Below are 13,095 nucleotides of genomic sequence, written 5' to 3'. Positions count from 1 at the left end.
AAAAACAAATATTTTCAATATACTTAGGTTACGACTTCAGACTCCATATTTACATACCTAAGGCAATACATATGTAACGCTCTTCAAATGAGAAAATGTATAAGTGTAACAGGCCGAAGCGTTTAACTTAACTTGTATATTTTAATATTACATTTACCTCCGTATATTTTTAGAAGTATATTCTAGAAAAGACTAGTATTAATGTATCGATTGCTGAATTTGTCACTGTTGTCATACAGCTGTCGAGTGTCTGTGTTCAATCATTCATCACCCTTTCCCAGCTGCTACTTTCAATTGTTTCAGATATTACAATGGATTCACGTCTGTGTGTTCCGACTGTTACCAGTTAGGTAATTATAAAGTACTCAAAACCATCGATAAATCTCCTTACGGTGCCTCCTTTTGTCTACATACATGTACGCGCTATACAATGACACAGTATAATGAAATGTTTGAGGTACTTGCTACGGTGTAGACACATGTATTCTATATACAAGAGAGTTTTTTTACGTCGTATTCATTTACTTCTGCATACCACCGTCTCCATAAGTGTCATCTGTAGCCCTCTGAAAGTCAAAGTCAAATCCGTTTTAATTTGCGTACTACATACCATTTGATGACGTGTAGACAAAGTACATGTCTGGCTGGTCATAAAATCTATCTGTTATTGTGTCTATCCATGCAGGTCAAAATCTGATCATTTTTTATCGCTTTGTGCTTCTAACAAACTTCGTTCTACAAACCACAAGCGTATAAAATAACACTATTTTATAGTCTATCCAGCAAGTTCAAATTATTAGATATTAATTTTGTACCTTCTTAGTTGCTGAATTTCTAAGCCTACCATTTTTATTAGCACATTGTTAACACTCTGTCCTAAAATTCGCACAACATCACAGTCAATTCATCTTAGTGGGAACCATCAGTGTTGAATGTAGACTACACAATTACTGATGATTCCTTACCTGATAGATTTTTTCTTGAAAAACAGAAGAAGAAAGAGACCGTGTGAATCGTCCATGTAGAGTTATTTCAGCTGTATATTCAGGTGTTACCCATTTGGTTGCATGGATTTTTAAATGTAATCGGAGGCATTGTTTTAGTTTAAATGTACGTATTATCGGAATCTAGTTGAATGCAAACAATCTCTATTAAAAATCTCCATTTCCATTGAAATTCGAAATGTGTTGCGGTACGTTTCTACACATTTCCAAAATCGGTATATGTACAACGCATAAGCAAGCCACGAGAAGTTCCCTATTTTTGGTAGCCTAACAAAAAGTTCCCAGTTGGACAAACATGGCTGACAAATGATCTAATTGTAGGCCTTATTACCTTCGCCAAGAAGGTTATATTTTGGGTAGCGTGTGTTTGTATGTATGTATGTGTGTAGAACACCGGCATAACGCCTGGATGGATTGTATTGATATTTGGTATGTGGGTAGATCTTGATAAGACCTGAAAACGATTAGATTTTGGGCCCCCTAGGGGCTTGTTACGGTACTGCAGCGGAACTTCCGGGTTTGATATCTCAGGTTCTGGATATGCTGTGGTCATGATTTTTAAGTGGTAGATAGCTTGTGGGACCGAGAGTAAGTAGTATAGATTTGGGCACCCTAGCGGCTTGTTTTGTAACTGCAAGGTTTAGTTTCAGACTTTGAAAGGGAATAACTCAAGAAGGGATTGAAGGATTGTCATGATGTTTTGTATGTAGATAGCTGAAGTGATGCTTCATATAATTACATATTAAATATGCAAATTAGAACCTAATTTTCATAATTAATTAGAAAATTGTCTTAACAGGCTCAGTTCAATTATAGGACCATTGCAACATGTGGCATTTGTAAATGAGAAAAAAAGAATATTTATATATATTTATTATGCAAAATAAAGACCTAATTTGCATAATTAATGAGAAAATGCTATAATGTCATTGTGGTAACTGACAGGAACTTTCGTACTTGTAGCATTTGAAAGTTATGTGCAGGTGAACATCGTCAAACATTAATTATGTAAATGAGGTCCTCATTTGCATAAATTATCAGAAAATGCGATTAAGCCTTATTTCTTAACATAGATTGTGTACGCCTTTTGTTTGGTAAAGGAGATGACCAACTAATATAATTTATGCAAATGAATACCTAATTTGCATAATTAATGACAAACAGAATCAATACAGCAGTTGTAAAGGGTAGAATCATTTGGCGAAGGTATGGGGTCGTGGAACTCTAGTTTATATTTTAATTGAACCGTCCCACGTGAAAGAAAAGTCATTTTTACGCCGTGAATCATACTATTTAGTAGTATGTAGTGTCAAGTTACCTTATATAAAAATGTGAGTTCATGACAAGATTCTACACTAATACATGTATGTGGTTTCCTGTGTAGGTGTTATGAAGTTATATAGATGTTCATTGTGGCATTTTAGAGTCAATTCCTTTTGTGATTATTCGTTTGTGATTCCGGACCAATATCTTTAGTACGCAATCACGTTTGCTATAGCAATACTGAGATGTAAGCCATTGTGCTTTAGTGCGTATTAGAAGTTGCAGTTTTTTGGTTGTTTTAAAATAAATATTAACCCCTTTTGTTGATATGGAGTGATCTGGTCTTCCCTCTCTCAACCTCCTTAATTGGGAACAGCTGTCTGTTTTCAGTAGCGTGGGAGTGTGTGGAATGGGCGTTTCTGGCGATTGCAACGATATTTGTTACAAGGATTGAGGGTGGTTGCCTGATGCTCAGACAATAATCAATTCCTATGGTTTTTTAATGCACCAGGAATACATAGACGTTGATCGGTGGTTACTTCACAGGTAACCTTTAATGGTCACTTGTCGGTTCCATTTTCGCGAGAAAGTTGACTACAATAGTGCCAGAGTGGAAATTGTCCTTGTTATTCCGTCTCGTCTGACACCAGTAAAAAATTCCGCTACTAGTATATGATACTGCATTTTGTGATCATGAATTTTTCTAAGTAACTATAAACCTTACTGCATCTACACAGGTCCCTTCCGGGGTCCTGAGGGACCGGCCGGACGAGACGGGCGGGACGGCCGTGATGGTGCTCCCGGGCCGCCCGGGCCTCCTGGTCCGGCTGGTGGATGCGGAGGGTGTGGAGGGCCCTGCCCACAGGTAAGGTGTGTTCTGTATGATCATGTATGGGCACATGACAATGGGTGACATGACATTCACCATCAGTGACGTTTTGTCTTTATCTAACCGCCTTGGTCACATCCTGTATGCAGCAGCCGTGCACTGCAGTACCACTAGGTATGCAGAGCGGCGCTATTCCTGATGACCACATTACTGCATCCTCCACGCACCCACATTGTGCCACCAGCAAAGCTCGTCTTCATTCCCTGGAGGAGAGTCTCACAAGCCAGGGAGGATGGGCCGGAGCCTGGTGTGCCGCACACCCGCTGAACACCAACCAGTGGCTACAGGTGAGAGGACCACCGCACGGTGCAACTTGCTTTGTAATTGTGCCCTTGATTCATATGTTGGACTGTCGTTATATTCTTTGGTTCCTTTCGTCAAATCATTTTTCTTCCCCGGCCCCGGTTAACATCTTCTGACCAGTTTCTTTCTTTTTTTTTTTGCTGCTATTGATTGTATGTGGCTATGTGCTGTCGCATTTTCTGTTTATGTTTGAAAAACAGTTTGATATAATTTGTATGAGATACAATACATCACGAGCAGAGAAGACAAGATGTCAACATCATGCCCTGGCGTATCTATCCAGACACCGTATACGCGAGGTGACCTGGTTACGTTGTTAACAACGTACACCTACAACGTTGTTACTGGGTGGAAATTTGATGCAAATGTAGGATATGTAACGTTACAGGTACAAAAGTAGAACATGTGCACTGACTACCGTACCAAGATACCGTTTTCCTCCTGTTCAGGTTGACATGGGAGCAGAGACTACTGTAGCTGGAGTTATCACCCAGGGTAGACCTGGTGCGTCAAATCAGTGGGTGACCTCCTACAAACTACGCTTCAGCAGACACGGAACCACGTGGTCTACATACCAGGACAAACTGGGACGTGAGAAGGTTGGTATTATAAATTATTGTCTTCAAAAGTTTGATATTTCCAAGGATTTTTTTATGTTTCCAATAAATGTTGCTGACTAGTCCACGTTTGCAGAAAAATTAGTTTTGACCTGACAGATGTGACTGATGAAGCAAAAACTGTCATTCTCGAATAGGACTAATAATCTATAGCCGATACTGTAGGGCTGATGTTAACTAGGATTTTACCATAGGGGCCGGTAAAACTATATAAAGAGCAGATAATATAAACTATGCCCTTCAGTATGCTACGGGCACCCATACAGTGTACATCAATGGTGGCCTGGCTGAGTAAGTTTACCAAGTACAAGTTACTCTTCAAATCATGTTTGAAATCTAGAGACAAAAGATAAGAAATTGAAGTTAGACTACTCATGAAGAAGTTAGCTTGAAGAACACTTAGCCCAGAATATGAAGTAATAAAAAACACTGGGTTGCTCTTTAGTGTGAGACATTGGCTGGCAGTTGTGTGTACAGTTCCACAGAGCATTATAAGGTTTATACTGGTTTCTTACTATAAGTCAAGTATTACAAGTTATTGTTCTACACACACAACTCATGAGAGCTAATTCAGTTGTAAGGAAGACATTTTCAAGTTTAAAAATGTAGATGCAAATAGATGCTCTGATACAATTTTGACAGGGCTGATTTGAAATTTGAAAAAAGTTGTTCTTTCAAGAATTGCAGATACGAGGGGCGTGCAATAAGTAATGCCCCTGACCCACTTCCAGTCGTCTGATCTAGATGAAATTTTGTATGTGTAATGATTCATATCTCTATGGCTTATGTTGCTTATGTTGCAAAAAACAGCTCTGAACTAATTGTGGTTTCTGATTTACTGGTGTTTGAACTGAGTCAGGTGCGAAATGGACCAGGTGTGAAATGGAACCAGTTGAGTGTCGCGCAGTGATCCAGTTTTTGTATTTGAAAGGACGCACACCAAAGAAGACTTTTGATGAAATGAATGAAACTTATGGTGATGATGCCCCATCATATGACCTTGTAAAACGCTGGCATCCTGAATTCAAACGTGGCCGGAAGTCTGTGGAAACAGCTCCCAGACCTGGTCGTCCCTCTTCTGCCATTGATGAGGCATCTGTTGGAGGACCAACCTGGGGTGTCCTACAAAAACGGTGTCCAGAGCTGCATCAAACGATGGGAGAAATGCAAAACTCTGGGTGATACCTATGAAGAGAATGACTACTAGAAATGCCGACATTTGCTTAGGAGCAAATACAGCATATTTCAGCCATAGCTTTTCCCATACAACATTTAACTGACTCAAATAACCCCTGCTCGAAAATGGAACATTTAGGGGCACACCCCAGTTTCTCGCCCCCATTGAAACGTATAGTTAAGAGACTATTTTCAACGACGCCGTATTTCCAATCAAAATTTTCCCCGTGAACTACACCTATACAGTATACAGGAAGTAAAAATGTACCATCTGGTCTAACATATCTGATTTGCAAGAAAATTGTAGGACCTAAAATCTCACAATATCCTAATGAGTTTCGAAAGCCCGTAGCGATGACATTATCGGTCAAGCTGCCCGGGGCGCTTCACTGTTTGCGTCCTCGGAGCGATACCCGGAAGCCAAGATGTGTCGACAAAAACTTACCAAAAACAACATATAGGGGCCTAGGAAAAAAAAATTGAGCCAGGAGGAGGGCCTAGGAAAAAAAATTTGAGCGGGGGGGAGGGCCTAGGAAAATTTTTTGCTCGGACTATCAGTGAAATTTGTTCGTCAAAATGCCAGAAATGGCGTTTCGGAGGGTCAAGATTTCAAAATTTCCCAGGCCTCAACAAGACTTCGACGCCCGGCAAGGCAAAAAAAAATGGAGGCTTCGGCGCTCCACATGCTGAAAATTCGCTCAGTATTCACTCAGTAATATTTTCCTGCCGCGCCTTTGACTCTATCTCTGTTAAACACCGCTACAACGTTGTAAAACTATTGATGTTACAATAGTATTTACCGTTTTAACGCTGGTATAAAGGTGGACGGAAAAAATATCAGTCAAATTTGTTTACCTTTCTTTTGAAGCTTCTCTTTGAAGACATGAAGCCGAAGTTCATACCGGACGTGGTAGACTATTTTCAGAGTTCTACTGTATGGTATAATAAGTTCTCGATAAAGTTACCAAAATGCGACGTAAAAAGTGTACTTCCGGTTTGCAATGCCACCATTCAGTCACGGGGACAAAATTCAGCGCCTTAGAAAAACTTGCATATCTTGCCAACATCTGTGCACCAACACGTGTCGGTATTTTCCTAAGATTTTACCGAAAAAATGACAGGAAAAAGCCTCTTTTCTTTCATAATTTTGAACGCTCTGGAAGACGACTGGTGAAAAAGTAAGTGCACGTGCTGTTTGTAAAACCGAAGGTGAGACTTGTAAATTCAGCGACTTGACCTCAAATCAAACGCACGCAGTACAAGACGTGCCCAACCTGATTCGCATGTGGGAAATGTTGTTATACGTGTCGTTACCATGACAACAGCCTTGGCTGCAGTCTTTAGATATACCGATTAGACAGGGCGTGCCACTTTATGCGAAAAATCGAATTAACTTGCGACCAATCACAGCCAGCAGTGGCTCCAACAAAGGCGGTAACATAACGTCAATCAAGAAGAGGCACGAAACTTTGCGAAAATAAACCGAGAAACTGCGATGTTTGGGACTGGATAACATACACAAGTATCTCGCTCAGGCGTCGACCTGTCAAGAAGTGGACGACGTGGAAACTATTGCTTCTACTACAACTAAGTTGAGGGACAACGACAAGGGGCAGCGGTGCAGTCAGGGCTGACACCGATCGCGAGGAAACGATGCCAAGGCCGCGGTGGACGGCTTGCAATTGACTGTCGAGTCCGTCTAAAATCCAATAAAAATGGCGCGAATGGCTTCGTCACATCGGAGACGAGTGGTGGGTGACGTGTGTTTACAGTTTGCACCAGGAGAAAAACATTCTTTAACGCTTCCTTTGTCGATAGTTTTTAAACTATGAAAATAGGAAGCGTGACTACTGAGAAAAGAATCTGAACTAACCAAGGAGCTTTTATCTGATAAAAGCTCCTTGAACTAACGTGTCGGATTCGTCATAAATTCCAATTTTACGTTAAATCGTTTACGTTTAACTCGTACAAGGTCCGGGTGATTCCGATCGGAGTTTGCAGGCATTGCAAACTAGAATCGTGAATAAAAGTGAATGTTACCGAATAAATAGTATCATAATATTTCTTTTGTCATGCTTGTTCATTTGCTTACGCGCCTTCAACAATAAAAGTGGCATAATGCAGACATAAAGTTATCATGTTGCTCCAACATCGTGCTGGCAAAATGTATCTTTATTCATATAAACATTGCACAGGTAACACAATTGTTTAGATTTACAGTTCAAAACATTCTAACGATAAATATTGATGAGGAAATAATCATTCTCGCCATTGTTAAACTTACTTATCAAATCTAAACTGGCCAATTGTCCCGCGATTTCCGCCAAGTAACATTTCCTCGATTGTCTCAACTTACCCTGCTAAAGTCAAATCTGTCGAAAATGATTGATATTGCTACGCGGAATGTTTGCAAATTCATCGACAAAGACATGTACTCTGACGTTCAAGGAACGCGTAACTTCTGCTACCGTCCAAATGACCTTGTCGTTAACTCCAAATCCTCGCAAAAAAACTATTTTATATATACATGTATATAAAACCGGGCGTAAGGTGACATTCGTCCGCTGTGTTGTCAAGATATGCACGTGTTTCTATATAAACGGGGTTGGAAGGCCCCGCTATTGAATATTAATTAGACTTCGTCTTCCTTTTCGCTGATTGGCTGGCTCGTTAAATTCATTTAACTTGTACGTGCGGGGCTCTGCGGGGTGACGTCACGGCAAAAGGCAGAAAGAAAACCAATTTTCCCTCAAAAAAGTGCTGAAATTTACTGTATATAGTAAAGCGCTGGTTGCAAGTTAGCAATTTACGTGTTTGTAAGCATAAGTCCGTAAGATATCTGAAACAACAGCAGTTCTGTGATAAACGGAACCTTTTAAAAACGTACGGAGCTAACAGCGCAGGGAAAATATACCATCGCATCACAGAAATGCCCCTAAAAACTGATACAATAAGCCTTCTGAATAGCCCAAAGTGCAAGAGTTTCCCCCAACTAATCTCCAAGCAGATCCTACGGTAGCATAATATAGTATCAAAAGCTGGCAGAGGACTGAAGCCGGCTTAGGAGTGTGTTTTGCTACATGGCAAATGTACACCTCTTGGCTGACTACACTCCTTGGCCAGTTTGGTACTATCTTATGCCATTGTAGGATCTGCTTGGAGATTACCCCCAACGGGGCTCTGCCCCTGGACCCTGCCGGGCCGGGGCCTTCGGCGATCTTCGGTGGACCCCGGGCCCCGTGTGCCGACGCTGTAAAAAATTCTGGCGGGAACACTGCAGTATATACGGAATCGTGAGGCCCCGCTTATGAATATTGATTAGCCTTCGCCCTCTTCGCGCACAGGTGTGGGCTCCGTGCGGGGTCACGGAAGGTCACGTCAGGAGGCCAAAAGAAAACAAATTTCCCCTCAGAAAAGTGCCAAAATTAATCATTTTAAAGTAGTTTATGTCAAAACTTTTACTTGGATCATTTTACCAACTATCTAATGCCTATCTACACCAAATTTCAGGCCATTCCATTGTAAGACCAGGGTACAGGGGGCCAAAATATACCGTTTTGGTCTTAAGATGACCCCAAAACCTTAATAAAATCATTTAAGAGACAGATATGGGAAAAATGAAAAAAAAAAAAACGTCCGAGGGTATTGGCCCACTCTACCCTTGTGCCAAATTTCAAGTCTTTCGGTTGAGGAACAACGGAGATACCGTGTTCTGAAGATTTGACAGGAGAAAGAAACATTACGAATACAATATATTTCACCATACCTATGGTATGGCTGAAATATAAATATCTGTGCCAAGTTTCATTAATCTCCTGCTATGGGAAATGGGTCAGGGGCATTACTTTTAGCACGCCCCTAGTATTATCTTATTATCACATGATCTTATCTAATTGAAACCTTGCATTGTGTAACTTTGTTACTTACTTTGGGTCATTCTGTATGATTTGATAATGTTCCTATGAAAACCAGTACTTTGAACCAGTACAGTATTTGAATCAGTGACCAGTAATATGCTAATCTGTCTCTGACTATTGTTCCTAGCTGGTAGACAGTCTGGGATGTTTATGAGTTTATGTGGTTATGGGGGTCAATCCACCATTCAAACTGCTGGACAAGTCACAGTGGGAGCACTTCCTTATTGTTCTTACCCAGGGCAAGAAATCCACAGGTTTAATATGAACTGACAGAAGTCATATATGATTTTTTTTTCCAGATTTGATAGAGCTTTTTTCTTATATTTCAGGGTATGTAGATGTACTACTTCTTTAGTCTAATAAATCATTTATGTGTTACTGCAAAGATTTTATCTGTTTCCATGTAGCATTGCTGGTAGCCGGTTCATTTTTACTTTGTGACTGGAGGGTAACCTCCGTCGACAAGTATTATGAACGTTTTTTTCGGTGAGCGTTCGCACCTAGTACCTATATCTCTATGTTCTGTTTGCCGCATTCGTATGTGGTTTGGCATGTCGTCTGTACACCGGTGTGAAATGAAGCACGTCCCTTTCTTTTCGCGATAGCTGTTTTTATAATCGATGTGATGATTTCAGAAATCACCCCTACAAAATGTAGGTCTTTCGGTTGTATTGGTTCAAGTCTGACGTCTATTCCCGATTTTTATCCGGGAATACGACGGGAAAGGAAAAGATGCCGGGAAAGGAAAAATGCTGGGAGAGGAATATATACCGGGGTGCTTATGTACTTGCACGTTTCTTTTGCATGTCGTCCGCTCGTAATGTTTCCCAAATCGCCGCTATATTCTCTGTAATTTGGATCATTTGGGTTTCGTTTCGTTCTTTTTGTTCATCGTATTCGATATCTGGGACTGTCAATATCATACAGATGTGACAAATGTTCGTTCGTGGTGTAACGACAACAGCTGACATCGTGGACCAACCGTTTCTGGTATTCCTGACAAATTTTCTTCTACTTTGAGTATCATAATTATCACATATCTATGGTAAATTTACGGAAACATCTGATGCCGCGGGCCAATGGTTGTTTTTTTCATAGGAATGTAACAGTATGGTTGTTGATGAATGATAAACACAATGTCACACACCACTGAAAGCAACACAACTGACATACCATAATTACGTCACAAAGTGTGTTACCTACAGTCACTTGTTTTTTTTCTTCAAAATATCATCCCAGGTTTTCTCTGGCAACTCTGATCGACACACCGAAGTGCGCCACCTGTTGGAGCCGCCGGTAACTGCACGTTACGTCCGGTTCTGGCCGCAGACATGGAATTGGCACATCAGCATGCGGGTGGAGGTCTTGGGGCAGTAAGTACACAAACTAAAGTCTTCTGCTCTTTCTGTGTGACTTAACATAAGGCGATTTTGAATTAATCCTGGGAAGGGCATCACAGTTGGGGCGGCACCTGTTTTTCAGAACAGACATAAGATGATTTTCAGTGCGCATCCACTGATGTATAATAAGTCATTTTTGGTTCTTTTCTTTAGGGACTGCACCGGTGACTAGGTGCAGCATGCAGACTTGGAGATTTCCAAAGCTCAGATTTGTACATTAGTCATTACAGGATATCTGCTTTGCAGTGTGAAATGAAACACCAATTTTCTTCTTTTAGCTATTGTAATATTTTACAGCATTTACACGTCAAACGTTTGTATTTTTCTTCATTTTTTTCTTACCTTTGATACTTAATCAACTAAGTAGAAATGGAAACATTATTTTTGGCCTGTTAATTTGTCTTGGTCAAGTTGGTGTTTATCTGTAGTTTTTGAGGTATCCTAGCTGGGTTCAGAAATGGCCTCTAATGAGCTATGGGTCCACCAACAGTTAGTTCAGGTCTTTAAGCCCCCTTCACACGAGAGCACGAATGAGCCGGAATGCCGTCCGAATGAATTTTTTTTCTATTCGTGGCAATTCCTCGCAATTCGTACTGTATTCTAAACATTCTTACTGCATTCGAGATATTCGTCCCCGTTCGTTTGGCTGGCTCGAAAGTTTTTGACATGTTAAAAACTCTCGAAGTGCATTCGAAGTGGAGAAATATCGAATGGCATTCGTAGTGGATTCTTACTTTTTTTAGTGTGTTCTAACGATTCTAACTGTAGTCTGACCGCAATCTACGGCATTCTAACATTATTCGTAACATTCTTATCTAATTCGATGGAGAACCGAAATGGCAAGCCACCTCGAATCCTGTCAGAATGTGGCCGAAAGAATATCTCGAATGCCGTGAGAATGTCTAGAATGCACTACAAATTCACAGGAATAGACAAGAATTTTCATTCTGATGGCATTCCGGCTCATTCCTTCTCGTGTGAAGGGGATTTAAGGCCCATTTGGAATTCCCACCAGAATGGCCCCGAATGTGACACGAAGTTTGCAAATACTTCATTCCGGCTGATTCGGCTTGATTCCTGCTAATTCGATTTCCGTGTGAAGGCCCTAAAAGGGTTAGGCATTTAGATTAGAGCTTGTGACAACAATGTTCAGCCTATTTTATATTAATACCATGTCCTGGTGATTACAGCATTACACTTTTATATTGTAGCTGGTGTGTTCTGTGTACTGGTTTGATGAAGATGTCAAGGTCATGATGATTGATGTTAAGAAGGATTACTAGATTCATTGTTTTTATATGCTGGTGTTGCTGTCCCTAGTTCCTACACTTCAGAGAAATTTTCACTAATGCATGTACACAAAGAGATGATACAATGTAACATCTATTATCATAATACCGGTACGTTTACGACGATCCATACTGATTTGACAAATTGTCAACGCATAATTTTCTCCAGTTACATGTTGCTGTTATAGGTTACCCTTGCCACTTCTTCTGTGTAACTTTTCTGCCACTCTTGTCCTGCTAAAAGCGTAATATTGTAATTGTAACACGCCGCGGAATTACACGGCGAACGGGCGCGTGGTTGGGAGGGGGTAAAAATACCGGTAGGAAAAAACACGGCACAATTAACTGTCGCTATGTACCTTTATATATCCTCTGATGTTCCTTCCTTTTCTGTTAGTAAATGCATAAAACATAAACCTGCATGAGCATACAAAATGTCATGAGAAAACGGACGTATACTGTCAAGAATTTTCATTTAACTCCTGTCCGTCACAACCGCTATGACGTAACACTTTACTGCTAGCGTAGATATAAAAATGGCGGGAAAATGGCTGCTTACGTTCAATTTTGCCCATTCAGTCGTAGATCCGGGCTATTATGCAACGGTTCTTCACACTTTTACATGAGTTGTAGGTCACCAACAGAAATTCAAGATTGTTGTTGAATCATGTTCTTCTTGTGCCGTGAGCATGTGTAATTATGATCTATAAATTTGGCAATGAATGTGACAGTGTGTTCGTCCCACGACGAGCTGCCTACCCCGAAAAAGATACTGAAAACTTTTGGCCTTGTTGTCTTCGAATGCATTGTTATCGATGCTTTGTAAATGATATATTGGACACCTAGATGTCTGAAGTGTGCACAGCTCAGAAATAACTATTGTTGCATGTGTAGATCTCTTTAAGTTCCAGTATTTTTAATCTACCGGTATAAGTCTTACTACCGGTATTATGCCAATGCATGTTAACAATGCAAATGTTATGTTAGCTTCTTCGTTTGTGCAAAAGTCAACAGACATTTTACTACTACTTCAGAAATAAAGCCGACTGTTCCACACATATAGGCTCTTTTATTGCAACATTTCTGTACATCTGTAGCTTTACATAAATTCATTGTCTATTTACATCATATCATACACAACAAAGGAACGACAAAATCCACCTTGACCAACTGACCTTACACCTCACAACGTGCTCACAGCAGCATGTACAAGCATGTATTGTGGTGACAACACCTT

The 13,095-nt window shown here is 40.5% G+C and overlaps 3 protein-coding genes across 3 annotated transcripts in view; all 3 read left to right on the top strand.

Annotated features, from left to right (window-relative positions):
- Positions 1 to 13,095, top strand: part of LOC118413823 (collagen alpha-1(XXIII) chain-like) — a 35,305-nt gene that overhangs the window by 8,860 nt on the left and 13,350 nt on the right. The window lies entirely within an intron of this gene.
- LOC118413829 overlaps positions 1 to 13,095 on the top strand; it is a 32,227-nt gene that overhangs the window by 13,576 nt on the left and 5,556 nt on the right. The gene's annotated exons all lie outside the window — the stretch shown is intronic.
- LOC118413841 (lactadherin-like) lies at positions 3,249 to 11,100 on the top strand. Its single transcript, XM_035817413.1, has 4 exons — positions 3,249 to 3,443; positions 3,909 to 4,058; positions 10,409 to 10,542; positions 10,723 to 11,100. The coding sequence occupies exons 1-4, from the start codon at positions 3,273 to 3,275 to the stop codon at positions 10,739 to 10,741; spliced, it is 474 nt and encodes a 157-aa protein (XP_035673306.1). The 5' UTR covers positions 3,249 to 3,272; the 3' UTR covers positions 10,742 to 11,100.

Source organism: Branchiostoma floridae, chromosome 4 (assembly GCF_000003815.2).
Source record: "Branchiostoma floridae strain S238N-H82 chromosome 4, Bfl_VNyyK, whole genome shotgun sequence".
In the NCBI taxonomy this organism is placed as follows: Eukaryota; Metazoa; Chordata; class Leptocardii; order Amphioxiformes; family Branchiostomatidae; genus Branchiostoma; species Branchiostoma floridae.
Note: the sequence above shows the minus strand (reverse complement) of the source record. Positions and strands in the feature narration are given on the sequence as shown.